The sequence below is a fragment of the Heteronotia binoei genome, chromosome 1 (assembly GCF_032191835.1).
Source record: "Heteronotia binoei isolate CCM8104 ecotype False Entrance Well chromosome 1, APGP_CSIRO_Hbin_v1, whole genome shotgun sequence".
Taxonomy (NCBI): domain Eukaryota; kingdom Metazoa; phylum Chordata; class Lepidosauria; order Squamata; family Gekkonidae; genus Heteronotia; species Heteronotia binoei.
The window spans coordinates 252,253,154-252,280,584 of NC_083223.1; the positions used below are offsets into that span (position 1 = coordinate 252,253,154).

General features: G+C 47.7%; 1 protein-coding gene across 1 annotated transcript; it reads left to right on the plus strand.

Moving 5' to 3' along the window:
• Positions 1–38: 38 nt before the first annotated feature.
• Positions 39–26,991, plus strand: PPP2R5B (protein phosphatase 2 regulatory subunit B'beta). The gene is made up of 13 exons (XM_060252715.1): positions 39–754; positions 6,529–6,725; positions 7,579–7,680; positions 8,138–8,230; positions 16,367–16,497; positions 17,886–17,945; positions 19,796–19,904; positions 20,352–20,405; positions 21,327–21,377; positions 23,027–23,146; positions 23,745–23,872; positions 24,385–24,486; positions 24,848–26,991. The coding sequence occupies exons 1-13, from the start codon at positions 556–558 to the stop codon at positions 24,993–24,995; spliced, it is 1,494 nt and encodes a 497-aa protein (XP_060108698.1). The 5' UTR covers positions 39–555; the 3' UTR covers positions 24,996–26,991.
• Positions 26,992–27,431: the final 440 nt, after the last annotated feature.

Below are 27,431 nucleotides of genomic sequence, written 5' to 3' on the forward strand. Positions count from 1 at the left end.
TGTTTTGGAGGCTGATGGTGGAGGGGCCACCCCGGGAAGTACCCGGTTTGGGAGGGGCTGCTGCTGGGAGAGGCGGCGGGAGCAGCCGGCTCCCTCTCGGGTGTTGAGCTGCCAACTGCTCAGCCTTTGGGTGACCTTTGACTGGGACAAGCGGAACTGGACGTAACGTGCTGCTGGGAGGCTGGCGATCCCGTCCTCCATGCTCCTGCTCTCCGCTGGGGCTTCCCTGAAGAAGAAACCGCTGCCAGGATCCGTCCTTTCTGCTTGCCTGGGCCGGGAGTAGCCTGCATGGGGAGCCCAGCAGGCCGAGGACTGGGCTGGATGTAATCCTGGGGCCACCCGGGCTGGGCTCAGAAGGCAGCGACGTGGGGGTTCTCTGGAGCTGGGCGCAGGCCACGTCGGAGGGACAAGCACGCAAGGCCCCGGGCTCTTATCATGGGGCAGATGCCGTGGCCTGAGGAGAGGCCCTCAACGACACCAGGGTGTTAAGGGGGCTGTCTGCGCCGGACATCCTCTTGGCTCAGCCTGCAGCACGGACCCTTGCCTGCTGCCAGGATGGACACCAAGATACCACCTGCCGTCACCCCCACCAGCCCCTCGTCCCCGGGGCTGTCCCCGGTGCCACCGCCAGATAAAGTGGATGGCTTCTCCCGGCGCTCCCTGCGTCGCTCCCGCCAGAGGCGATCTCACAGTTCTTCCCAGTTCCGGTACCAGAGCAACCAGCAGGAGCTCACGCCTCTGCCTTTGTTGAAAGGTAAGGTCTGGGGTATGAGGATGGAAGGGACTGGGTTCCTTCAGCATTTGCAGTTGCTCCTCTTGCCCTGAGAAGTGGAACCTACATGCAGGAGTCCTGTACCTTTGGGAGAGCTAAGGGCTCAGATGCCACATCTGGACTCTGAGCTGCTTTTTTGGGCCTGTTGCTGACTCCCTGGGAGTGGACCAATTACTGAGCTGTAGTGTGTGCGGTCTCTTCAGCCTCACACTTAAAATGCAGGGGCTCTTAAAGGATGTTCTAGTGCTTTTGCTTGGATAGCTCAGGAGTCTGGGTGTTCTAAAGGCCAGTAGGTGCTAAGGCTACTTTCCCATGAGCGTGCGAAATTGCCTTTTACTGAATCAGACTGTTGGTCCATCAAGGTCACTCTTGTCTATTCAGACTGGCTGCAGACATCTTTCACATCCCCTGTTGCCTGGTCCTTTTTAACTGCAGATGCTGAGGACTGAACCTGGAACCTTCTACGCGCCAAGGAGGTGCTCTTCCACTGAGCCACAGTGTCTTTCCTTGGGACTAATTGCCCCCCCCCCAGGTTAAGAACCCAGACTCTAGCTTAGGACCAAACCTAGGACCTTATGTATGCTAAGCAGATGCTCTACCACCAAACTGCATCCCCCCTTCTCATCAGTGTGCCAGCAACCATAGTACATCCCTCCGTTTTCCTTCTGAATATTATCCTTACCCTTTTACAGATGCATCCTTTGCTTGTGTCACTGTAACAGATTGAGAGCAACTGTGGGTTTCCTGTGGTATAAGTGAATCTGGACAGTGCTGTAAGATGGAAATAAGTAGGTTTGGGGATCACTGTTCCAGGAGGCCCAAAGCTTGGAGCCAGGCAAGGTCACCTCCAAGGCCATCGTTTCCACCTGTGAGGAAAAGAACCTCAGTGTTGGCCACTAAGTGAGTTTTAGCTTCCACTGGGTCTTGGATTCCTATCCTACATGCATTCCGAAAAGATCTTTCATACAGAGGAAGACCACTGGTCCATCTGTCAGTACTGACTGACAAAAGCTCTCCAGCAGTTTGGGGTGTGAACATCTTCCCGGCTCTGTGACTTGAGTTCCTTTTAGCCAGAGATGCCGGTGACTGAACCAAGGTCCTTTAGGCATACAATTGTACCATGGAGCAATTGATGGGCAGTTTTAATTTCTGCAAATTTTGAAGAGAGGATCAAGTGCGTTCCCTACTGTCTCCACTGAAATTAGTTATGGTACAAAATTGTCAGCCTGCAGTACCTTGAATGAGTGAAATGGTTGGCCTTGAACATGGAAAAGTCAGGTTCAGAGCTGAGCTATCAAACCCTCACTGTCAGCCTAACTGGTCTCACTCAAAAGCTATAGCTTGGAGCTGCACGGAAAAGTAATACATAAAATGCAAGACATGCATTGAGTCATGAATATCCTTAGGCTAGACTTAGAGATAAGCATCTGCCTGTCGAAGCGCTTGTGTGATGCAAGCATCAGTCTCATCAGCTGCAGATTTAACAACCAGGTTGCTTCCTTCTGAAGCTCTGTTACCCTGCTTGGGTATTGCTTTGAGATGGGAAGGCTGGCTGTTCAGAGTTTATCCCCTTAACCCTCTGTTCTGCAGCTCTGGAGTTGGGACCTTAGTTGGGCCCAGCCAGCCTGCAGGGCAAATCCCCTTTCTATACCTGTTCCTGGTCTCTGCTTTTAGGAGGTGACCCAGGAGCCTCTGTCCTCATGGTTCTATGGCTGTCCTCTTCCGGAAGTAAGTTTAGGAGTTTGTTTGCCACGGAAAGCTTTTCTGATGTTGAGTTTTTGCTCCGTTGTGGCCTCTTTAACTGCATTGTTTACACCCCCCTTCCCTTTCACACAGTATTGTTTACTTGTTCCTTCCTCTCCTGCTAGTTTGGTATGTGTGGTGGTTTTAAAAAAAAGTTTCCCTCCATGTTTTTTTCAGACCATCACAAAAGCAATCTGAAAAAATACTGGAAAACTTTGGAGCTCCCACAGCGTCCTGCGTGCTAAGGGAGTGGGAAAACCAAAGCAGTTCAGAAGCCAAGCTGGAGCAAAACCCCAGTGTGGAAAAGCCCTGAGTAGTAGCTCCTTGCCCTGGTCTGGATGGCCCAGGCTAGTGCAGTCTTGTCAGGTCTCAGAAACTAAAAAGGACTGGCCATGGTTAGTGTCTGGATGGGAGACCACCAAGGATGGGCCATTGGCCTGATCCAACATGGCTTCTCTTATGTTCTTATGTCCCTATGCAATGGCAAGCTGCCTGTTTGTCTCTTGCCCTGAAAACTCTTAAGGGATTGCTATAAGTCAGCTGTGACTTGACACACTTTCTAGCACCAGTAGCTTCTCAATGCCACAAAGTTGAGTGGTCATCCCTTAGCTAATCTCGTGGTGGGAGAAGAGCTGGGGCCCTAGCGTGCCTTCTTGCCCACAGAATTGGCAGGGCAGTTGCCAGGATTTTTCAGTGTGTGGGGCATCCATTATGCTTTTACTTAAAAATAATAAATAAGACAAGTCATTTCTCACTTAGAAAGGATGAACCTGTTCATTTCTTGATGATAAAGTATAGTTTGTATTACTGAAAACAGGAAAAATAATTTTTAAAAATAACAAAAGATGGGGGGAAATTATAAATAATGGAAGATGAGGAAAATGGGGAGGGGGGCTGGATGGAAAGTTGGGGGGCCAGGCCCCAAGAAACCCCTCTGTAGCTATGGGCCTGCAGCATCCTGAACCAGGGGGCTGAGCACTGTTCTTCTCAACAGGACAAGTGCAGCTTCAGCACCTTGAGCTGTTTTGTGTAGTCTACACAGTGACATTCTGTGGATTTCTCTACTGGGGGAAGGGGTCTGTCTGTTGTTAGGCACCATTACCCAAGTGGAAGGGACATAGCCAGGCCCTGATGACTGAATTAGAAGCAATTAGAAGCTATTTTAACTTTGGAGGTTTAAAAATAGGTGAGGAGAAAAATGTGGCCATCCATATGCCTGGCATCCTTTCAGGATGGGAGGAGTGACTCTCCTGGGCTCTTTTTGGAGGCTCCTGTTCATTTAAGAAATGGTTCCTTCTCTCAGACTCTGTGACATCCCCTTCACTTCTGCAATCTTTCCAGGTTTAAATGTGCGAGGGAGGAATCGGGAACAGGATGCCATATTTGAAGCCGGGGGTGGTGCAGCTACCACACCTTTGCTGGTCCCAGAACTGTGGGCTGTTCATCTCTGCCTCTAGATATGGCTGTCGGGCCCCAGTGCTGCCATGGTTACAGTTCCCAGGGGGCTAACCAGCACTGCTTCCTGCCCCAGGGGGCACGAAGGAGGAGACAGCAACATGTCTTGCACAGCTGTAGCTGGTGCTGCCTTTCTCAAATCACAGGTTTTCAACACCTGCAGCTTTCAATTCTCCATTCTTTGCCCTTCTGGTGGCTGCTAGGCTTCAGGTTCCCTTTCCCATAGCCTTGAACGCATGGCTGCTGGATCTTCCATGTTTGGAACCTGGGCTTTATCCCAGGAGCTGAAGCCAGTGTATGGAATTCTCTTCTCCTCCATTTTATTCTCACAGTCACCCTGGAGAAGTAGGTGAAGTTGGGAGAGAATGACTCAGTCATCCTAGGCAGGGCTTTTTTTTGTAGCAGGAGCTCCTTTGCTTATTAGGCCACATGCCCCTGATGTAGCCAATCTTCCAAGAGCTTACAGGGCTCTTCCTAGAGGGCCTACTTTAAGCTCCAGGAGGATTGGCTACGTTAGGGGTGTGTGGCCTAATATGCAAAGGAGGAGTTCCTGCTACACAAGAAGTCCTGGTAGGAGTTTCATGAGAGTTGAACCAGATCTAAATACTGATGGCTAAAACCATGCTGGTTTTAGGTTTTTCTCATCAAAAACAGTCCTGTTATAGGCTTGCGTTGTGTTGGACACACACCTCTCTGTTAGAAAAGATCTTGGCTTCCTCCCTGTCATGTTGATCTTTCATCGGTATGTGTTGGGGTGGTGCAGGGTGCAGTCATGTCACAGCTGACTTACAACAACCCTGTAGGTTTTTCAAGGCAAGAGACATTCAGAGGTGGTTTGCCATCCCATGCCAAAACCCTGGTATTCCTTGGAGGTCTCCCATGCAGAAATACTGGCCAGGGCCAACCCTGCTTAGCTTCCGAAATCTGCCAAAATCAGGTAAGCCTGGGCTATCCAGGGCTACCCATGTCATAAGCATAAGTGATGAACTTGTTTTGTACTGAGTCATACCCAGCATTGTCTATTTAGAATAACAGTGTCTTTTAAGGTCTTCAGTAAAAGGTGGGGTTTTTTTTCATCTCACCTGCTGCTTGGTCCTTTTAAATAGGGATGCCTGAGACTGAACCTGCATTCAAAGCAGATGTCCTGCCACTGTGCCACACCCTTCCTCAAACATTCATCATGGTCAGAGGGCCTACTGTAAGCTCCAGGAGGATTGACTACATCAGGGGGTGTGACCTAATATGCAAAGGAGTTCCTGCTACAAAAAAGCCCTTTTCAGAGCCAACATGAATGCTGATGGAGGGAAGCCTGCCTGTTCTGCCAGAGCCTTTTGACCTTCTTGGCGGCTGCTAACCATAGATCTCCGACAGATGCCACAGTTTGCAAAGACTGCAGGCACTGCAGAGTGGATGCAAACTGGCTTTGTGGGTGCAAACAAGCCTTGTGGGTGCAAATTGTTCAGTGCCAGGGCTCAGCCCCTGGTATGGCCATCAGCCTTTTTGGAAAGCCTGTTCCTCACTCCATCTCTTGGGCATCCCTTTGGCATGGTATGCCTTGCCACAATTAGCTGCATGGATTTGCAGTCACTGGCCTCTTCTGAGTCTCCTGGAGCTGCTGCATCCTTTTTAATGTTGGGATTGTCTTTCAGTGCTAGGCCAGAGAACAGCATCCTGCTTTCTCCTGTGCACCAGGCCCCACATCTTCCTGATCGCAGGTGTGCTGCCAACTACTTTTAAGAAGTAGGATGGGTGAAAATTACATTTCAAGCCCAGGAAACATGGCCAGGATCTCTCACCTTGAAAAAAAGTTTTTGTAGGGCTAGGACCTCCTTTGGGAGGGGTCATGGCTCCATGGCAGAGCCTCTGCTTGGCATGCAGAAGGTCCCAGGTTCAATCTCCAGTTAAAAGAATCAGGTAGGAGGTGATGGGAAAGACCTCTGCCGGAGACATAGGAGAGCCACTGTTAGTCTGAGTAGACGACACTGACCTTGATGGACTGAGGGTCTGATTCAGTATAAGGCAACTTCATGTGTTCATGAAGAATAGGGGGAAGGCCTGGGATCTGCCCATCCCTTGCCTCTGTGGGTTCATTTTTGAGAAGGGATACACCGGTTATTTATTATTTATTGTATTTGATTTCTAGCCCGCCCTTTCCCAAATGGGCTCTGAGCGGGTAACAGCAATCAATAATACAAAGTTAAAATCAGATTCATATAATAAAACAATATAACAATCTAAAAACAAATTCTAATTCTGCAGTTGGTGGTATCAGTTGCCTCCACTCCTCCCATACATCCCGCAGCTGGTATAAAATAAATGGCTCAACAGAGTTATTTCATCTGGGCCCCTGCAGCAGGGAGACCACAGAATAACAAAAGTTCCACCGCCTCAGTTGAATGCCTGGGATTTGTTCCAGATGGCAGCAGTCAGCACTGAACCCTGTTGGGTAAATAAAGCCCAGAATACACAGTGGCTCGCGCTCCTGGGTCATGGAGAAGAATTTTGCCATCTCTTGTGTCAGAACTGATCCTTGTGAAATCCCTCTTCCTTCCCTGCAGAAGCTCCCGTTTCGGAGCTGCATGACCTGCTGTGCAAGAAGCTCCAGCAATGTTCCATCCTCTTTGACTTCCTGGATTGTGTTGCTGACCTGAAGGGCAAGGAGATCAAGCGAGCAGCCCTCAATGAACTGGTGGAGTGCGTGGCCACAAACCGCGGCATCCTCATTGAGCCGCTCTACCCCGAGATCATCAAGATGGTAAGGGAGGGCAGGTGGACTGGGGGGGAGGTAGCATGTTTCTATAAGCACAAAAGGATGCAATGTCTGAAAAGCTCTTGCAAGCTCAGACCAGTGGTCTATCTAGTCCAGTATCCTCTTTCACATCAGCTACTCTGGAAAGCCAGCAAAGAGGTGAAGGCCTTCCCCCGATGCTCCTTCCTGGCACTGGTATTCAGAGGTCTGTTGCCTTTGACTATGGAGGGGGTTTCCTCTAGTGACTGTGGCTAATACCTATAATGCACCTATCCTTTTTGAATCTGTCTGTCTTTCGAAACTGTCCATGCTTTTGATCACCACGACATTCGATGGCAGTAAATCCTACAATTTAATTACATATTGGGTAAAGAAGTACTTCTTTTTTTTGTCTGTCCTCAATGTATTGCCTTGTCAATATATTGCCTTGCAAAACCTGAGTTCTGCAGGAGGAAGAAGTTCTGGAAGCCAGAAGAATTCAGCCAGGGCTTTGACTGCTGGTTAGGACAAGTGATGCAAAAGGAGAAATGGTTCCTATAACTCTGAACTTGGATTCACCTACTGACACTAAGAAAGAACAGAGAGGAAATGCTTTAGTGTTAAAAGTTACTTACGATAGTTGGGAAGGGAAACCAGCTATCTGGAGGCCCCATCTGGCTACCAGATTCTGTGGGGGTAACATGCTGAAGGCCCATTTCTGGACTTCCTTGAAACATCTGATTGGTTGCTGGTCTAACCCTGTGCCCATTCCTAGGGTCTTGGACTGTAGAGGGATTTTTCGCCTTATAAAGGCTCAAAAGCCACGTGAAGTAAAAGCATGGGGACCTCTAAACACAGCTTATTTCTCCACTACCCCTAGATTTCGGTTAATATCTTCCGGACACTTCCGCCCAGTGAGAACCCTGAGTTTGACCCTGAAGAAGATGAACCCAATCTGGAGCCCTCTTGGCCACATCTACAGGTGAGACCTCTCTGTGAGTTTTCAGGTATTGAGGAATCTAACTTGAGAGTAGTTCAGAGCTAACTTGGATGGTGTGGGCTTGTCTGAGAGGCAGAAAGGGATGATGGCCCTTGAGAGCCAGTTTGGTGTAGTCTTACCTGGGGGAACTGAATTTGATTCCGCACTCCTCCACTTGCAGCTGCTGGAATGGCCTTGGGTTAGCCATAGCTCTTGCAGAGTTGTCCTTGAAAGAGCAGCTTCTGGGAGAGCTCTCTCAGCCCCATCTACCTCAAAGGTGTCTGTTGTGTGTGGGGGGGGGGAGGTAAAGGAAATTGTGAGTCGCTCTGTGACTCTGAGATTCAGAGTGGAGGGTGGGATACAAATCCAATGTCGTTGTCTTCTTCTAAAGTCAGCGTGCCTTTGCACCAGTGATCAGATAAGGAGTATGTGCTTCTCAGCTCTGCCTGTCTCTTTTCAGCTTGTTTATGAGTTTTTCCTCCGGTTCCTTGAGAGCCCGGACTTCCAGCCCTCAGTTGCCAAGCGCTACATCGACCAGAAATTCGTATTGCTGGTGAGTTGGAGTGTGTGTGTGTTGGGGGAGGGAGGGAGGGGGAAGGCTTGGCAAAGGAAATGTTTGTATGGGTTAGAGCTGTGATACATGTTATTGGTCACTGTAGGTGTGCATCCCCTTTGCTCCACACCAGAGCCTCAGTGCTGGACATCTGCCCTGTTTCTTAAAGCCTCCATTTTAGTTGTGGGTAGAGAGCAGCTTTGGTGAAGTGACCCGTCTTTGTTAATTTTAGATGGGTAGCTGACTCAGACCCATAGCCAGAAAATTTGGGGGGGGGGGGACCCAGAAGATAACATTTTTGGTGTGTGTGGGGAGACTGTAAGGCTTGGCTGCTTCTTCCCTCCAGCAGCCAGTCCGGCCCCAGCAGCAGGACCCACCAAACAGAGAAGATGCTTCCCTTTCTCCCTCCCCACCCCCGCTTAAATGCTCTCTCTCTCTTGCTGTCATGCTGTCAGTCTCTTTTGCTCTCTCTCTCTCTCGTGCTCCCTTGCACTCTTGCTCTCGTGCTTTCTCATCCTCTCGCTATTGCTCTCTTGTACTCTCATTCTCTCGCTGTTGCTTTTGTGCTCTCTTTCTGTCTTGCTGTCACTCTCTCGCTCTGTTGTGCTCTTTCTCTCTTGCTGTCACTCTCTCGCTCTCTTGTGCTCTCTCTCTCTCTCACTGTCATTCACTCTCTTGTGCTCTCTCACTTTTGCACTTTCTCTCTCTCCCTCTCTCTCTCTCTCTCTCTCCCTCCCTCCCTTTTCCTTGGGTCCTGTTGCTGGCCACATGAATGAGAACATATTGGAGGTCCTCCAATGGAGAGGTCCTACAGAGGGAAGGGAGGCTAAATAGAATGGCCTGGTCCCCCAGGTCCCTCCATATCTATGAGCCTGAGCTGACTTGGTCTGCCATAGAAGAGCAATAATTGAGTCCAAAAGCATCTTAAAAGTTTGACAAGATTTCATCCACGATATAAGCTTCCAAGAGTGAAAGGTCTCTGATTAAGGGAGCTTATACCCTAGGAAACTTGCTGGTCTTTAAAGTGAAGCTCAACTCAAATCTATCAGCCTCATTTTGCTCTACTATGACCAATGTAGCTTGGAGAAAGGCATTCCCAGTGTGCCAGCCAATGCCCAAGAAGGAAGAAACTATTCAAGCAAGTTATTGCAATGTCAACATGAAATGCAGCAAGATCTGGGAATAGCAAACATCCCTCCCCAACTTGCTATACCCTTCCTTCCCATGTTTTTCTTCGATGGCCTTTAATGGTTGTAAGTCAGGATTTCTCAAGAGTCTTGGAGCCTGTGATGTAGGCAGGTGGTCTGCAGAACAGTTAATAAGAAACTGAGCCCTCTCAGCCTTCTGGGAATGGAGGGCAGAGACTCTTGCCTTCAAGAGAAGGGAGGGAAATTGGCTCCTCCTTCATTCTAAGGCCAGGAGCTCATAAATCTACTACCTCACCTAACTTCCAGATCACTGCAGGAAATGCGCTGATGGCTTGCCAGGAGTAGTAGCTCAGCCTGTGGAATTCTTACTTGGCTGCCACCAGGAAGATACAGACCTAATGCAGGAGTGATAGTCTCTTCAATTATAAAGTGGCACTGGTTTTCACGCCACTTTCTGATGCAAAGAATTCACTGTAGATTCTATGGTGAATTGTTTGCATCAGAAAGTGGTGTGAAAACCAAGAGTGGCCAAAGTTGTTTAACTTAAGAGCTACATAGTATAAACATCAGGTGTTTGAGAGTTGCAAGACAACTCTCAAACATCTGACATTTATTCTATGTGGCTCTTACACTAAGCAAGTTTGGCCACCCCTGCTTTAGACCATTTGATTCTTTCATAGCCAGAATCTGAGGCCAATTCTGTGACAAACTTATTAGGTAAGTAGACTGTTTGGTTCTTGGTCTCTAAAATCAAGGCAATCGGTAAATAGTCACTATCTAGACTTGTCTCTACCTTTAAGTGGGCCACAGAGTCAAGCAGATTATGTGAAACCATAACCAAATCAATAGCACTGGCTCCATGACCTAACCAATAAGTAAGATCTCTGGGGAAATCTCCTGTGACTGCACCATTCAAAATAAAGAGATCTAGTCTCTTAGTTTGTTGGGCTAAGTGAAGCCCTTTCCAATAGGTTTTAGGCTGCCTGGGGGAAAGGAGATCTACTCTACAGGCCAAACTTGGGGAGGGACGGTGGCTCAGTGGTAGAGCATCTGCTTGGGAAGCAGAAGGTCCCAGGTTCAATCCCTGGCATCTCCAACTAGAAAGGGTCCAGGCAAGTAGGCATGAAAATCCTCAGCTTGAGACCCTGGAGAGCCGCTGCCAGTCTGAGAAGACAATACTGACTTTGATGGACCCAGGGTCTGAGTCAGTATAAGGCAGCTTCATATGTTCATATGACAGGAAGGAAGGAAGACAAATAAAAGGGGGAGAGAGAGGGGGAAAGAAAGCAACTTTAACTTTAAATTCATTCTCTAAGCTTGCCAACGGGGTGGGATGGGGGCTTCAAGACCCGCACAGTATGTGTGAAAGAGCCACATGGGGCTCACAGGCCACCCCTGCTGTAGAAATAGGGAGAAGCTGCTTAGCATCCTTAGACAATAAAAGCAGATACGAGATTGTGAATACTGGAATTTACTAGAAGCTCACCATGATCTGGATGGGTCAGGCTAGCCTGATCTTGTCAAATCTTGGAAGCAGGGTCAGCCCTGGTTAGTACTTGGACCACTGAGGAAGTCCAGGATTGCTTGCAGAGGCAGGCAGTGGCAAACCACCTCTGAACAACTCTTGCCTTGAAAACCCAACAGAGTCACTGCAACTTGACAGCATTTTCCGTCACCTCCAATAGAAGTTCAGGGTTTGCATGATGTCAACCTTGTTCTGTTTCCATGTGCAGGTATGGAAGTTTTTCCATCCCCCTTCCCATCTCTTTTCAGTTGCCCTCTAGTTACAAGTTAGAGATTGGGCCTTTTTGGGGGTGGCTCTATGGAATCAGCTACCATCTGGGAGTTGACCATGTGCAGGCAGCACAAACCTTTTTAAAGCTTGGTTTTTGATAACAGTTCTTGCTATATTGTTTTGAGGCTGTGAGAGGTTGAAAACCTTTGTGCGGTGCGCCCGGCATGCAGTGGGCATTGGTATGGGAGGAGGAGGTATTGGAGGTCTCCCCCCCCCCAAAAAAAAAATACAAATTGAAATGGTGGTTGCTAAAGTGTGAAAACTGCTGTAAGTTGCTTGTGGAGTCATTTTATGTAAATATAAGGTAAGAAATCCTGCAATCACCCACAAAATTGGACTATAGGATGGTTACAATGGCTATCTTGCTGCAAACCGCACATTTTGTAAGTGGAATCGGTTTGTTATAGTGGTTAAAGTGTTGATTTAGAATCTGGGAGTAAGTGTAGAACTCTTTCTTTTATCAAAGAACAAGTCTTACTGAGAAAGGGACAAACAATGCTTCTATAAAGACAAGTCCTGTCTCACCAGTTTTTTAGAAACTGTGGAAGCTTTCAGCAAATATGCACAGTCTTTCACAATGTTTTTGACCAAGTTCATTGTGAAAGCCTGCTAAGGAAGCTTGGCAGGCATTGGCTAAGAACACGGTCCAGTTATGAATCAGCAACTTTAAAAAACAAACCAGGAAACAGAGATAAGTAAGCAGCACAGTCACGCAAACATCTGTGCTGGGATTAGTGCCATTTAATTGTATACCTGGTGAACAATGATGCAGCTGAGCTGGACTTGTGGGTGACACCAAATTATTCAGGATGGGGAACTCCAAAGCATACCATGATGAAGGATCTTTTTAAACTGATTGCTAACAATTAATAAAAGTACAAAGTGTTATGTTGTAGGGTAGTGGTTAAGAGTATCTGGGAGGCCAAGGTTCAAATCTCTACTTGTGCTATGGAAGTTTGCTGGGTGACCTGGGGCCAGTTGCACTCGCAACCTACCTACCTCACAGGGGTGTTGTGAAGATAAGATGGAGGAGAGGAGAATGATGTATGCTGCCTTGGGTTCACACTGGGGAGAAAGGCAGGGTATAAATTAATTAAATAAACAGATGAATGTTGTCCTGATCTAACTTGACTGCAGTAAGCCAGATGGAAAAAATTTGGAGGTCAGGATGGATCATTCACTGAAAATATCTCCAGGCAATGAAAAAAGGTATTTGAATGAATGAATTATTCGGAAAGGGAATGAGAATAAAGTGCCCGCTATTTTAATACTATTATAAATCCATGTACAGAGGTACAGTTGCCCCATTTTTCTAAAAATGGAAAAGATGCAGAAAGGAACAACTGAGATGATATAAAGGAGGAAAGGTAGACAGATTTAGGGAGGAAAGGGTGATTTTGAAGCTCTGACAAAGGCTTATCAAATCACGACTGGTATGGAGGAATGAATGGAGGTTTTTGTCACTCATTGTGAGAAGTCAGGCTCACTTAATTACCAGGCAAAGTGAAGATTTCACATGACATATAACAGATTTATGGGAATGTAGTGCCACAAAGATTTGGTGATGGTCCCTGGTTTAAACGGCATCAAAAGTATTAGTCAGACTCCTGGAGGAACATCAGTATCTCTCAGCATGGTGGTTAATCGAACCTCTGCATTCAGAGGTAGAATCATAGAGTTGGAAGGGATCTCCAGGGTCATCTAGTCTAACCCCCTGCACAATGCAAGAAATTCACAAGTACTACCCCCCCTAAATTCACAGGATCTGCATTGCTGTCAGATGCAGTATACCTTTGTATATGAGCAATAAGGGATGACCACTTGACTTTCAGAACCTGCTTGCAAACTTCCTGGTTGGATCCATTTGGAAACTGAATGCTGCAGAAGATGATCAAGGTCCAATCTAGAAAGATGCTTTTTATGTTCAGCCTTAGTAACATAGCTGTAGGGCAGGGGTGTCAAACTCTTTTTTTATGAGGGCTGAATCTGACATAAATGAGACCTTATTGGGCCGGACCATGTCGGACCAGGCCATGTGTGTATCTTTTTAAGATTAGGTAGCAGAAATATAAACGTTATAAAAGACACAGACAATACAATGAAAGATTTTAAAAAAACAACCCTTAAAACATGCTTAAAATATTAGTACTTGTTGCTCTTAAAGGCACTTTCATTGTATCTCTCCCATGGGATCCAGGGAACTGGACAAAAGAAAGCTTTGGCGCTTTCCTTCCTTCCCCATGGGATGAGGAGGAAGAGGAGCCTCAGCCAATAGAAGGAAGAGAGGCTTGACTCAGTAGCTGTGCAATTGAGAAAGTCTGGCGAAGCAAGCTATTCCTCCCCCCTCCCGTCCTCCCCAAGGGAGGAGCCTCAGACCATGGAGAAAATAGAAGCTTTGCTCTGTAGCTCCTGTGCAATTGAACAAGCCTTGCAAAGCAAGCTGTGATGCAGAAGGAACCAAGAGAGAGGGAAAAGGAAGCAGATGACAGCCAGTTGCTCAGGGGCCTAATAGGAGCCTTCCAAGGGCCTGATTTGGCCCCTGGGCCACATGTTTGACACCCCTGCTGTAGGGTATAACAGTGCACAGCAGTGCCCTCGCTCTTCCAAGTTTACGGCCTTCATGACCAATCACAGCCAGTCTCCACTATATCAGGCTTTGTGAGTGGCTCCCCTGCAGGCAGTGGCTCCATATGTATTGATGCTGAGCCCCATAGCAACAAAGTCTTCTGCTGCACCACCAACATAAGCAGTCATCCTTTGTCCATACAAAGTGCCCATGGTAGGATACATGTTGGTAACAGCTAGTGTGTGTAAAAGTTCGGTCAAGTCACAGCTGATGTATGGTGACCTCTCAATATGACGCAAACAGAGATGGTTTGCAATTTCCTGTCTCAGCATCACAACCTTGGTATTCCTCAGATTTTCCATCCAAATAGTAGCAAGGGCTGACTTCCAAAATCTGATGGGATCAGGCTGGCCTGAGTCATCCAGGTCAGGTGATCAGTGCCAGCTAAACCAGTGATGACTTGGATAGTGCTAGGCTGGCTGCCATCTCACGTCCTACTGTCAACGCTGCCCAGGAGGTGAGGCTCTATCTCTCGGGTTTTTCTGATAGGTGGTATTGCAAACCAAGGAGAGTAGAGTTTGGACTGTGACGTGCTGAGTATCTAGCTTGCCTGCAAGCCTTCCTCCCCCCTCCCCCTGCCTGGGGGACCCAGCTTTCTGTTCCTGCCTGAAAAGAGCAAGACTTGGGCGTATCAGGGCTCCTGCATAGAGCCCCTTTTCTATTTTACAAAGGTCAGACCCTGTGACCCTTGATTTGGTAAGAGCTCAGGTGTGCGAGGATTTTGTGTCATCGATTTACTGGTGACCTCCGCTCTGTTTTGCCTTCGGTTCAAACACAGATGGGGTCCCTGGATGCAGTGCTTGGCACCAGTGACAGGATTGAATGAGGGTAAACAAACGAAAGCTTCAGATGAGGTGGAATTGCTGATGATGGGTTCTGTAGATCGGCTTGGATAAGCTGGAACTGTTTTTGACAGGCTCCGGCTGCTTCGAGAAGATGAGGTTTGTGTTGGTTATTTTGGGCCTCCTCGTGCTGCTGCTTGATGATCAGTTACCATCTGTGCCAGGAGCACCTTTAACTAGCTTTGGCTGATTCACCAGCTACGCCCTCACCTAAGAGACGGAATGTCATGATTCATGCTCTGGAAGTCTTTCAGCTGAATTATGTTATTCCTCTGCCTGGGGTCTGCCTTTGGGTCAAAATGTGGTAGCCAAGTGGCTAACTGGGCCATGTGTGATGGCCTTCAAGAGCCCCCTGCTTTCTGAAGCAGGGTAGGTGACTACATGGAATGGGGTTTGCTCAGGGGCTAACCTTTTTGCTCCTGGCACTTGGTTCCCAAGGAAAAGGACTCTTTTGGTTTACTTAAGATTTTTTGACCTGCCAGTCATGGTTCTGTTGAGCATTTAGGTGGAAGCTTGTGGTTGGCTGGTGAAATCATGGCTAAGGGAAAGACATCTGAGCTCTGTCACCTTACTATAGAACAGGGGTGGCCAAACTGTGGTTTGGGAATCACGTGTGGCTCTTTCACACATATTGTGTGACTCTCAAATCCCCCATGGCCTCATTGGCCGGCTTGGAGAAGGCATTTCTTTCTTTAAATCACTTTTCCAAGCCAAGCCAGCTGCTTTTTCCTCACCTCTGTCCTCCTCTATTTGCCTTCCTTCCTTGCAGCTCTCAAACATCGGGTGTTCATGTCTTGTTGCTCTCAAACATCTGGCAATTATTCTATGTGCCTCTTAAACAAGTTTGGCCACCACTACTATAGCATACTTTGGGGAAAGTGTTGTCAACCAATTTATGGCGACCCTGGAGGGTTTTCATGGCAAGAGGTGAGCAGAGGTGGTTTGCTGTTGCCCGCCTCAGTCTAGCAACCCTGCACTTCTTGGTGGTCTCCCATCCAAGCACTAACCAGGGCCAGCCCAGCTTAGCTTTTGAGATCTGATGAGATCCGACTAGCCTGGGCCATCCCGGCCAGGGCACAGAATGCTTTAGTGGCAAGTTAACACAACAGATAAAACTGTCCCATTTATTCTTTTGTGTTTTGTTGTTGAATGTTTTTAAAATTTACCATCCCTTGCCTTAAAAGCATCTGGGTTAGCAGGTGGGGAAAAATATTTTAAATGAATAACATTCCTCTTAGAATAGTGTTGGGCGGGCATAGCTGAAATACTTGCTTGTCCCTGTACTTGCTAAGGTTAACTTGAGGGTGGTCCGGGGGTGGGGGGGAACAGGCTGTGCCTCAGTGGCTGAGCATCTGCTTGGCATGCAGAAGGGCCCCTGGCTGAATCCTCTAGCATCTTGAGTTAAAAGGTCAGGCAGTAAGTGATAAGAGAGACTTCCGTTTGAGTCTCTAGAGAGCTGCTGCCATGTGTTCAGAGCACATTAAGCAGTCGCACAGCACATTAAGCAGTCGCATACTGAGCCAGACCCTTGGTCTGTCAAATTCAGTCTTGTTCACTCTTAACTGGTAGCAGCTCTCGAGAGTTTCCAACAGGTCTTTTGCATCACCTGTGACTTGATCCTGAACTGGAGATGCCAGGGATTGAAACTAGAATTTTCTGCATGCAAAAATTTGCCACTGAGACCCTCCTCTGTTTTCTCTCCTGACCATCTCTGCTTCCCACCAGCTGCTAGAGCTCTTTGACAGCGAGGACCCCCGTGAGCGTGAATACCTCAAGACCATCCTCCACCGTGTCTATGGCAAGTTCCTGGGCCTGCGTGCCTACATCCGCAAGCAGTGCAACAACATCTTCTTGCGGTGAGCTCTTCTTCCACTGCATTCCAGTCTCACCATTCGGAAGGACAAGGGAGTTAGAATCAGCAGCTCAGATGTCAGCTTGCACTCCATGCTACTTCTGGTCCAAAAGCCATTTCATTGCTGTAAAAACAGTCATCCCACATCATACCAATAGTCCATCTAGTCCAGCTTCCAGTTGTTCACACAGTGGTCTAGCCACGTAGCTCCCTAGATGACCTACATGCTGGGCACAGAGGCCAAACCTGCCTCCTATTTTTGTTTCTCAGCATGGAATTTAGAAAATTCTTGCCTCTGAACATGAAGGTCCCATTTAATTATCATAGTGAGAGCCATAGACGAATCTTTTCTTTCTTTCTGTCCAATTCCTTTAAAGTCAATTAAATTAGTGGCCATTGTCACATCTAACAGCAGAGTCCACATGCTGGCTGTCATTTGAGTGAAGGAGAACTTCCTTGTGTCTGTTCTGAATCTGCCTGCCTGAATTTTAATTGCAACACTCTGAGGGTGGAACTGAGCCTGTTTAACTATAATGCCACCTGGTGCCCACTAGAGGGCAGGATTAGCTCATCCCATTCTCTTATTTCCTAGCTGGGAGTCCATTCTCCTTTTCTATTGTTCTTGCAAGAAAATCATTTGAGTGGCTTGTCTAGAGCTTCTGAGATTTCTCAAGAGTTCATCTTTTCTATGCATTCATTCTAGTGAACAGGAAGTATGAAGGGAAAGAACCATGCTACCCCTCTTCCTGTACTTTCTGTTATGGGGACTAGCTTAGTATATTAAAAAGGAAAATACACAATGATGTGAAATAAGGAAAGGAAAAGTCCCCTTTGCAAGCATCAGTCGTTTCCAACTCTGGAGTGACATTGCTTTCACAATGTTTTCACTGCAGATTTTTTATGGGGTGGTTTGCCATTGCCTTCCCCAGTCATCTACACTTCCCCCCAGCAAGCTAGGGACTCATTTTATGAACCTCGGAAGGATGGAAGGCTGAGTCAACCTCGAGCTGCCTACCTGAAAACTCTGCTTCCGCCGGGGATCTAACTCAGGTCATGAGCAGAGCTTAGGATTGCAGTACTGCGCCTACTAAAACCAGCTAGGGTGCAGGAGAGCATTGCTGGAAGGTGGACATGGATGTGATCAGGGGTGGAATTCTAACAGGAGCTGCTTTGCATATTAGGCCACACACTTGAGATGTAGCCAGTCCTCCAAGAGCTTACAAAAAAGAGCCTTGTAAGCTCATGGAGGATTGGCTACATCAGGGGTGTGTGCCTAATATGCAAATAAGCTCCTGCTAGAATTCCACCCCTGGATGTGATGAAAGTCAGATCTGTGATCTCCAGTGCAGAGAGGACTGTTAAAAGATTCCACATTCTCTTCTTCCCTGCCAGGTTTATCTATGAGACGGAGCATTTCAATGGTGTGGCAGAACTGCTGGAGATCCTGGGGAGGTAACCAATGGAGTGTGCCTTCAGCACGCACGGTCTGAGCTGCCTTTCCTTTGTTTCCCCATGCACTTGTGTGTTGCAATTCCTGTCTCTTCCCACTCTCACTTTCCCTTCTGTCTGTGCATATACTGTGTTTCTTCCTAGCCAGGGTAGGGTGGAATAAAAAGGGCAGAATGGTGAGGCATCCTAAGTCCAGCCTTGCTTCAGGCTGGTGGCAGCGAACACAGGAGAAACATTATACTGCTTTTCAAATGCAAGGTTGTGTGAAGGACTGGAGTGGATTAAGAACATAAGAGAAGCCTTGTTGGATCAGGCCAATGGCCCATCCAGTCCAACACTCTGTATCACACAGTGGCCAAAAATTTATATTTATATATATATATATATATATATATATATATATATATACACACACACACACATATATACACACACTGTGGCTAATAGCCACTGATGGACTTCTGCTCCAAATTTTTATCTAACCCCCTCTTGAAGCTGGCTATGCTTGTAGCCGCCACCACCTCCTGTGGCAGTGAATTCCACATGTTAATTACCCTTTGGTTGAAGAAGTACTTCCTTTTATCCGTTTTGACCTGACTGCTCAGCAATTTCATTGAATGCCCACAAGTTCTTGTATTGTGAGAAAGGGAGAAAAGTACTTCTTTCTCTACCTTCTCCATCCCATGCATAATCGTGTAAACCTCTATCATGTCACCCCGCAGTCGACGTTTCTCCAAGCTAAAGAGCCCCAAGCATTTTAACCTTTCTTCATAGGGAAAGTGTTCCAACCCTTTAATCATTCTAGTTGCCCTTTTCTGCACTTTTTCCAGTGCTATTATATCCTTTTTGAGGTGCGGTGACCAGAATTGCACACAGTATTCCAAATGAGACCGCACCATCTATTTATACAGGGGCATTATGATACTGGCTGATTTGTTTTCAATTCCCTTCCTAATAATTCCCAGCATGGCGTTGGCCTTTTTTATTGCAATCGCACACTGTCTTGACATTTTCAGTGAGTTATCTACCACGACCCCAAGATCTCTCTCTCGGTCAGTCTGCCAGTTCACACCCCATCAACTTGTATTTGTAGCTGGGATTCTTGGCCCCAATGTGCATTACTTTGCACTTGGCCACACTGAACCTCATCTGCCATGTTGACGCCCACTCACCCAGCCTCAACAGATCCCTTTGGAGTTCCTCACAATCCTCTCTGGTTCTTACCACCCTGAACAATTTAATGTCATCCGCAAACTTGGCCACTTCACTGCTTACCCTCAACTCCAAATCATTTATGAACAAGTTAAAGAGCATGACCAATGGCCCATCCAGTCCTGCACTCTGTGTCACACTGTGGCCAAAAAACCAGGCGCCATCAGGAGGTCCACCAGTGGGGCCAGGACACTAGAAGCCCTCCCACTGTTACCCCCCCCCCCCCAGGCACCAAGAATACAGAGCATCACTGCCCCAGACAGAGAGTTCCATCAATACCCACAGTGACTAATAGCCACTAATGGACCTCTGCTCCATATGTTTATCCAATCCCCTGTTGAAGGCTGTCCATGCTGGCAGCCATCACCACCTCTTGTGGCAGTGAATTCCATGTATTAATCACCCTTTGGGTGAAGAAGTACTTCCTTTTATCAGTTCTAACCCGACTGCTCAGCAATTTAATTGAGTGCCCACGAGTTCTCGTATTGTGAGAAAGAGAGATTCTTTGGTGTCTTCACGGCCCCTAGCAATTATTGGAGGTGGAATTTCTAACTCCTTCCTTCTGTGCATCAAGAGCCACAGGATGGGAGAGCCACCTCTCTTTTCAGTGTTAACCTACGTCTGCTTCCTCCTCGGTTCAGCATCATCAACGGCTTTGCCCTTCCCTTGAAGACAGAACACAAGCAGTTCCTGGTACGAGTCCTCATCCCACTTCACTCAGTGAAATCCCTCTCCATATTCCACGCCCAGGTGAGAGCCACAAAAGGGAGTTGATTGGCAGTGTTGTGTGTAGAGGTTAGAGTGTCAGGCTAGGATCTGGGAGACCCAGTTCATATCTCTACTTGGCTATGGAAGCTTGCTGGGTGATCTTGAGCCAGCTGCACTCTCCCTGCCAGCCTAACCTGTCTCACAAGATGTTAGGTTATTTTTAAAAAGAAAAGAATGATGCTACAAGCTGCTTTGGATCACTGGTGGGGAGGAAGTGGGTTGTAAATACCTAAATTTAAATAAAATTATATTAAATTCCAGGATGGTGCTGGGGCTTTGTTGGATGGAGAGCATTGTTCAAGATCATACAGAGCCTGGAATTCCAGTCAAAGGGAGGGGGACAGAGGGTGTGGACAACCACCCTGGGAAAGGTGGCACTTGGTTGTGGCTGACTGACCTCTCTAGCCCTCACTCTGCTGTCTCTTGCAGCTGGCTTACTGTGTGGTCCAGTTCCTGGAAAAGGACGCCATGCTGACAGAGCATGTGAGTTGGTTGACCCAAGTGGGTTGTACAAGATTTGTTGGGAAATAGTAGGGCAAGGTGGAAAGTGACGTCAAGTCACACTTGGGTTATGGCAACACCATAGGGTTTTAAAGACGAGATGTTCAGAGGTGATTTGCTGTTGTCTCCCTCTGCATAGCAACCCTAGACTTCCTTGGTGGTCTCCCATCTCAAGTACTAACCAAGGCTGACCCTGCTTAGCTTCTGAAATCTGACAAGATTGGGTTAGCCTGGGCCATCCAAGCTGTGGGTAACACACATAAATGGCTGAATGCATAGATGCGGAGCACTCCAAAGCATGCCAGATTGGGAGTAAGAACATAAGAGAAGCCATGTTGGATCAGGCCAATGGCTCATCCAGTCCAACACTCTGTGTCACACAGTGGCCAAAAAACCCAGGTGCCATCAGGAGGTCCACCAGTGGGGCCAGGACACTAGAAGCCCTCCCACTGTTGCCCTCCCCCAAGCACCAAGAATACAGAGCATCACTGCCCCCTACAGAGAGTTCCATCAATACCCACAGTGACTAATAGCCACTGATGGACCTCTGCTCCATATATTTATCCAATCCCCTCTTGAAGCTGTCTATGCTTGTACCCGCCGCCACTTCCTGTGGCACTTGTTAATCACCCTTTGGGTGAAGAAGTACTTCGTTTTATCAGTTCTAACCCGACTGCTCAGCAATTTCATTGAATGTCCACAAGTTCTTACATTGTGAGAAAGGGAGAAAAGTATTTCTTTCTCTACCTTCTCTTTCCCATGCATAATCTTGTAAGGGGAAGGGGGCTGAGCTTCCAGGAAAAGGTCTAGCTGTAAACAGCTTTAAAAGATGGAGGCCCTGGGAGATACCAGCATATCTTTCTAATGTCCTGTGTTCTGTTTTCTCTTCCCCTGCTGCACCAGGTGATCCGTGGGCTGTTGAAATACTGGCCAAAGACCTGCACGCAGAAGGAGGTACAAATGGGCACTGTGGAGATGGGGAGGGGCACTAGGAGACTCAAGAGAAGCACCAGCAGAGTTGTCCCAATGTAGTGTAGTGGTTAGAGTGTTGAACTAGGATCCAGCAAGCCAGGATTCAAATCTCGTTGGACATGGAATCTCGCTGGGTGACTTGGGACCACTCAATGTCTCTGCCTGATCTCCAAAATTGTTGTGGAGATCAAACGGACAGAACCATGCAAGGCCTGATTGGCCATCAAGGCCTCTGGGAAATGCCTCTAGGGCAGCCCTTGGTGGGAGCTGCTGCAAGCTGACAAGAGCTGCCCATTCTGCCCCTCTCCCCATGAGGCAGCCGCTGCCATTGCAAGGCAGGAGCAAGATGCTGCTGCAGCCTTGCAGCCTCTATGCCACACATGGCAGGTGGAGCTGCAATGCAGCTCTTCTTTCTTCTCTCCTTCTCTGAGGGATGAGGGGGCTTTTCCAGGGCCATTTTGGCTTCCCATCTATCCATCAAGACATGTATGGCCCTGAGCTTTTTAAAGGAACAGTGGGATAAAAATTGATGGGTTGGTCTTCATGTGACAGTACTGTACTCCTGTTGTTGCCTGATTCCTCCGTTGCTTGTTCTTTTGTGTTCAAGAGGACGTTGTGTTGAAGAGCAGGCTCGTAGGGATATAAAACTGGTCAGGAACATTTTTCCATGATTTGATTGGAAAAATTATTATGAAAAAAAAAAGCATGGACACATTTTGGAAATATTTGGAGACTACATTTTGAGAATATGATAAGCAGCAAGATTTCTGATTGCAAAACAATAGAGGCAAACTGACCTGCCACCTACTGATAACATAGCTTAGAAAACACTGACTAGCTATATAATTTTTGATAAAATACCAGCCAGTAAGCAGCTTCAGTAAGGCAAAAATATTTCCACAGGTTCTCTTTGTTCAGAAATAGTCCTAGTTCTCAAGTTATTGGAATGGACTCAAACCAAAAGAGATGACCCAAGTAGTAATTCTGAGTAATATCTGAAACTCATTAGAACAATTTAATATTGCTCTTTTTTGAACATTTAATAATCAGAACTTCTTTCTGGTTTTTTCTTAGAGCTGGATATAGGCATTAATGATTATGTGTAGTTTGTAAACTTTGATATTTATAATAACCCCGCCCCCCCCAAAAGAACTGGTCAGATTGATTATTTTTTATTTTATTTTATTATTTATTTATTAATTTATATCCCGCCCTTCCCAACAAGTGGCTCAGGGCGGCTCTTTTTTATTTTTTTATATAAGAAATTGGGTTATAATAAAATTGAGTTGTTCAGGAGGCCATTGTTATCATTGGGAAGATGGCTGCAGTTTTAATTGTATATGAACGATGTGAAGGCAGTTCCCACAGCACACCTTACTGCTTCATTTATTATATGTACTATCCTGTCAGTTTTGCATAGTTTCCTAAGCTTTGTGATCCCAGTTTTACTGTATTATTTTATGTACTATACTCCTCTGTTGCATTGTTTCTCATATTTACAATCTAGTTCTACTTCTTTGTCATACACATTATGATGTTTTATTATGTCAATTTTCAAAGTTTTGTAAATATGCTTTTGAGTAAGAGGAGCAAGAAACTGAGTGAAAGAACAGTTTTTCCTCTCCCATCAGGTGATGTTCTTGGGAGAGATAGAAGAGATCCTAGATGTCATCGAACCCTCACAATTTGTGAAGATTCAGGAGCCGCTCTTCAAGCAGGTGGCTCGCTGTATCGCCAGCCCTCACTTCCAGGTGACTTTGACAGAGAAGGAGAATGAGCCAGTTTGGTGTAGTGGTTAAGAGTGTGGACTCCAGTCTGGGAGAACTGGGTTCGTCTTTAGAGCAGAAAGCAGGGGTTTAATGCGATTTGGAATCTCTTCAGTCTGCTCCCTGCCATTCAGCTCTTGATCGTGGCTTCAGAAGGGACCAGAAAGCATGGATTTGTATGTATTCCGAATCTGAGAGCCAGTCTGATGTAGTGGTTAAGCATGTGGACTCTTGTCTGGGAGAACCGGGCTTGATTTCCCACTCCTCCACATGCACCTGTTGATGTGACTTTGAGTCAGTCACAAGTTCTTGCAGAGCTGTTCCTCTCAAGAGCTCCACCTACCTCACAAGGTGTCTGTTTTGGGGAGAGGAAGGGGAAAAGAGCTTGTAAGTTGCTCTGAGACTCCAAGTGAAAGGTGAGGTATATATCCAATCTCCTTTTCTTCTGAGCTGGTTCAGTTGCAGTGCTGAGTGAGAAGTCAGCTGTGAGTCAGTTGGCCTCCTGAAGTGCCGGGTGTGTGTGGATTCTTTCCCTGCTTCTCTTTCCCTTCCTGCACACTGACCCTGGCTTTGTCCTCTGCAGGTTGCAGAGCGGGCTCTGTATTTCTGGAACAATGAATACATCCTGAGCCTGGTGGAGGATAACTGCAACACAGTGCTGCCCACCATCTTTGGCACACTCTATCGCGTCTCCAAGGAGCACTGGAACCCGTGAGCACACGCATGGGTTGGGAGATGCATGTGGCAGGCAGGCACCTGGTGGCAGGCAGTGCCGAGATACTCAGAAACACCCCTGGGAAAGAGAGACTGCATTCCAGGGCCCCCCTGCCTTTTTGAGCCTATGGGCACCTTTGGAATTCTGATACAGTGTTGTGGGCATAGCCACAAAATGGCTGCCACAGGAGGCAGAGCCAGTCACAAAATGGCTGCTGCAGCGTACCTTTAGTCAGACAGTGAAGATCTATGTACTGTGATGGCAGCTGCTGCCAAAGCTACGTATCTAAAAATCTGCCTATCCAATCAAATCTCCAGTGCGCAGCCAGAAGCCTTACTAGGCAAAAGCCCCACCTGACCCCGGCAACTTTCTAAAAAAACTTGGCAGGCACAATGGGGCCCGTGGGAAGCATGCTGGGAATCCCCTCCCATACTTAGTTGCATGAAATGGGAGCAGGGCCCTTTTGACTTCCTGTGTCACCTTCTGGTTTCCCTTCTCCTTCCCCTAGGACCATTGTTTCTTTGGTCTACAATGTCCTCAAGACCTTCATGGAGATGAATGGGAAACTCTTCGATGAGCTCACAGCCTCCTACAAGGTGGAAAAGCAGCAGTAAGTTTGTGGGGCTTGGGGGAAGAACCTGGCGCTCCTCCCATCAGCCATCTTGAACATATGAAGCTGCCTTATACTGAATCAGACCCTCGGTCCATCAAAGTCAGTATTGTCTTCTCAGACTGGCAGCAGCTCTCCAGAGTCTCAAGCTGAGGTTTTTCACACCTATTTGCCTGGACCCTTTTTTGGAGATGCCAGGGATTGAACCTGGGACCTTCTGCTTCCCAAGCAGATGCTCTACCACTGAGCCACCGTCCCTCCCTCCACTGTCCCTCTTGTTGTACTGCAGAAGCTGGTCTGGGGGGCTGATGGAGGCTGCTTTCCCCCCCTCTCACCCTGCCCTCCCCTCTCTTTTCCAAAGGGAACTAAAGAAGGAGAAGGAGCGGCAGGAGCTGTGGCGGCAACTGGATGAGCTCCAGCTGCGGAAGCTGCAAGGACTGGAGGAGGCCAAGATGAACCGCCTGAACCTGCAGCACAGCTTGGCTGTGCAGAGGGGAGAGGCGAGCTAGGAGGCCCCTCTCCCCTGGAAATCCCCCCTGCTGTGGCATGGGAGCGACACACACTGGTGCAGTCCCCATCCTATACAGCTGACCCCACTCCACCAGGCCTGTGCCAAACCAGAGCTCATGCCCTCTGCCCTTCCTGTTGGCGGGCATGCCCCCTTTCCCCATTGCCCCACAGGGATTGCCGAGGCCCCCACTCAACACTAGAGTCTGTGATGTTTGGGCAAGTGCACAGCTGTATGGGGGGGGGGAGAAGAATTGGAGGGTTTCTGTTGCTGTCCTTGATGTCCCCTAAGATGGGGGCTGGAGAGGGGAGGTTGCATGTGGAGAAGAATGTTACCCGCTGATGGGGAGCCATACTGGGCTGTCATTGCCCACTACACAGGCTTGGAACCAGTGTGTAGGCCAAGTGTAGGGGGAAGCTCCCCTAACACTGAGGTGGGGAAGGGAGCACAGTTCCCTTGGCGATAGAAAGCAATAGACCTCCTGATCCAAAGTTCACTTCCTGAGTGGGGTTCCAGTGGCCAGAGTCTTCATGCATTGGGAAGAAACGTTTTTGACACCCTAATGGTGGGGGGAGACTCTGTGGGCTTTCCTGCCCTAAGTGTTGCCTCTCTCCTTCATGAGGTGAAGCCTTGCTCCTCTTCCACAATGGCATTGACAGGGCGGCGCCCCTGCTCCCTATGAACAGAAGATGCGGCCTTGCTTTCACCTCCCCCCCCCCCCCCCCCCGCAGAAGGAGAGATGAGGAACCATGTTAATATTCTTTGGCATGACAGTGGAGGGGGGTTCTCACCACAGTAGGATGAGAGAAATGTATGGTTGAGTTTGTGTGTATGTGCGTCAACCTGGGCCTCTGCATGCTATTATGGGGAGGAGAGGTGGCAGTGGGAGGGGTTTACCCTCCTGTATTTGGAACTTAGAGGGCATGGCAGCTGCCTCTCCTCTTTGGCATTTGGGAATGAAAGAGATTCTACCCTCTCCCAAATCATTGTTGGTTGCCTCCCCCCCATACTTTGTTTTTTGGCATCCTGTGGTCAGATGTGTGGATGCGTGCGTGTGTGTTTGACTCTGAAATTAGCAGCACTTTTGCTTGGACATTCACTACCCTTAGAGGGAGTGTAGCATTTATTCTCTTCACACACACCCTTCCTCCCTGCTTCATCTGGGCTTGTTTTTTTAGCCATGATTAGAAATTTGGAGGGGGGGGCACAGAGAAAAAAAAAAGGGAGAGAGGGTGCTTGAATTCCTGCACTTTAGAAGAGCTGGTTGTTGCACAGGGAGGAACTGGGATGGTTCTGCTGGTCCCGCTGGTATTTGAGTAAGGGAGGGGTGAAGAAGCACTCTGTACCATCTTGGGGAGTGGGAAAGGGGGGACATGGTGGCTCACGATTCTCTCAGGTGTTAGCATCTTCTCTGCCCATCTCAAAGGGAAAGGGGGAACTAAGAGACGCTCTAGGAACACAGTTTGGTGTTGACATGGACTGCAGCACTGACAACTTAAGGACTGCAGGACCTCAGTTTTTACATCTTTGGTTTATGATATTATTTCTTTCCCTTCCTTCCCCCTCCCCCACAAAGTTTTGGTAGGAGGGGCAAGGTGAATGCTTCCCTCCCCCCTCCTCACTAGGCATGATGACTTCAAACGTTCTCTGTATCAAGGAATAGTCATGGGGTGGTTCTTTTGGGAGGGACGGGGTGGGTGGGTTGCGTGTATTACAGTTTTATTTTTTAGTCAAAACACTGAAGCCGATCGGCGACTGTAGAGACCAGGTGCACCTTTCTGTAGTCTTTTTAGCTGATGCCTCACAGGTGTAGTTTCCACAGGAAGAGGCCTTGAGGCCCAGGGGTGGGGGGTGGGGCTGCAGAAGAGAGCTATTTTGGTTGGGGGTGGGGGGGAAGTCTATTTATTACGCTACCATGAGCCCCTCCCCCTTGCCCTTGTTTTCCTTTTGCTGGACGAGTCTGTATTCAATAAAGATAAAAAGTTTCATGTCACAACTGATTTCTCCTGTCTCATCAAGTTGTTTTGGGGAATATTTCACTAGGTGAGGAAATGACTGTTTAATTTGGTTGCACAAATAAGAGTGGAGAATTTACGGCATTCAGTATTCAGACAGTGCTTTGGAAGAAAGATTTGGGAAGAAAAATGGGCCTGTCAGTCCCAACATAAAGCTTTTGAGATGGCAGTTAGGCATCTATTGCATAGAAAGGGGGAAACTGTATAGAAGGGTTGTTGATTCTGAGGGAATATCCAGTTCTGAAGCCTCTAGCTGCTTTAGGGTGGGTAATGTAAAATGGCCTTCGGAAAGGGGGTCAGCCGCCTGAAAAATGAGGCATGATGGAGGGCTTTTAAGAATTGTGGGCTTAATTTTGAGTGGGTAATGTACTTCCAGAACTTTTGTGGAAAATCCCTCACTATAAGCATCCAGTGGCAAACCT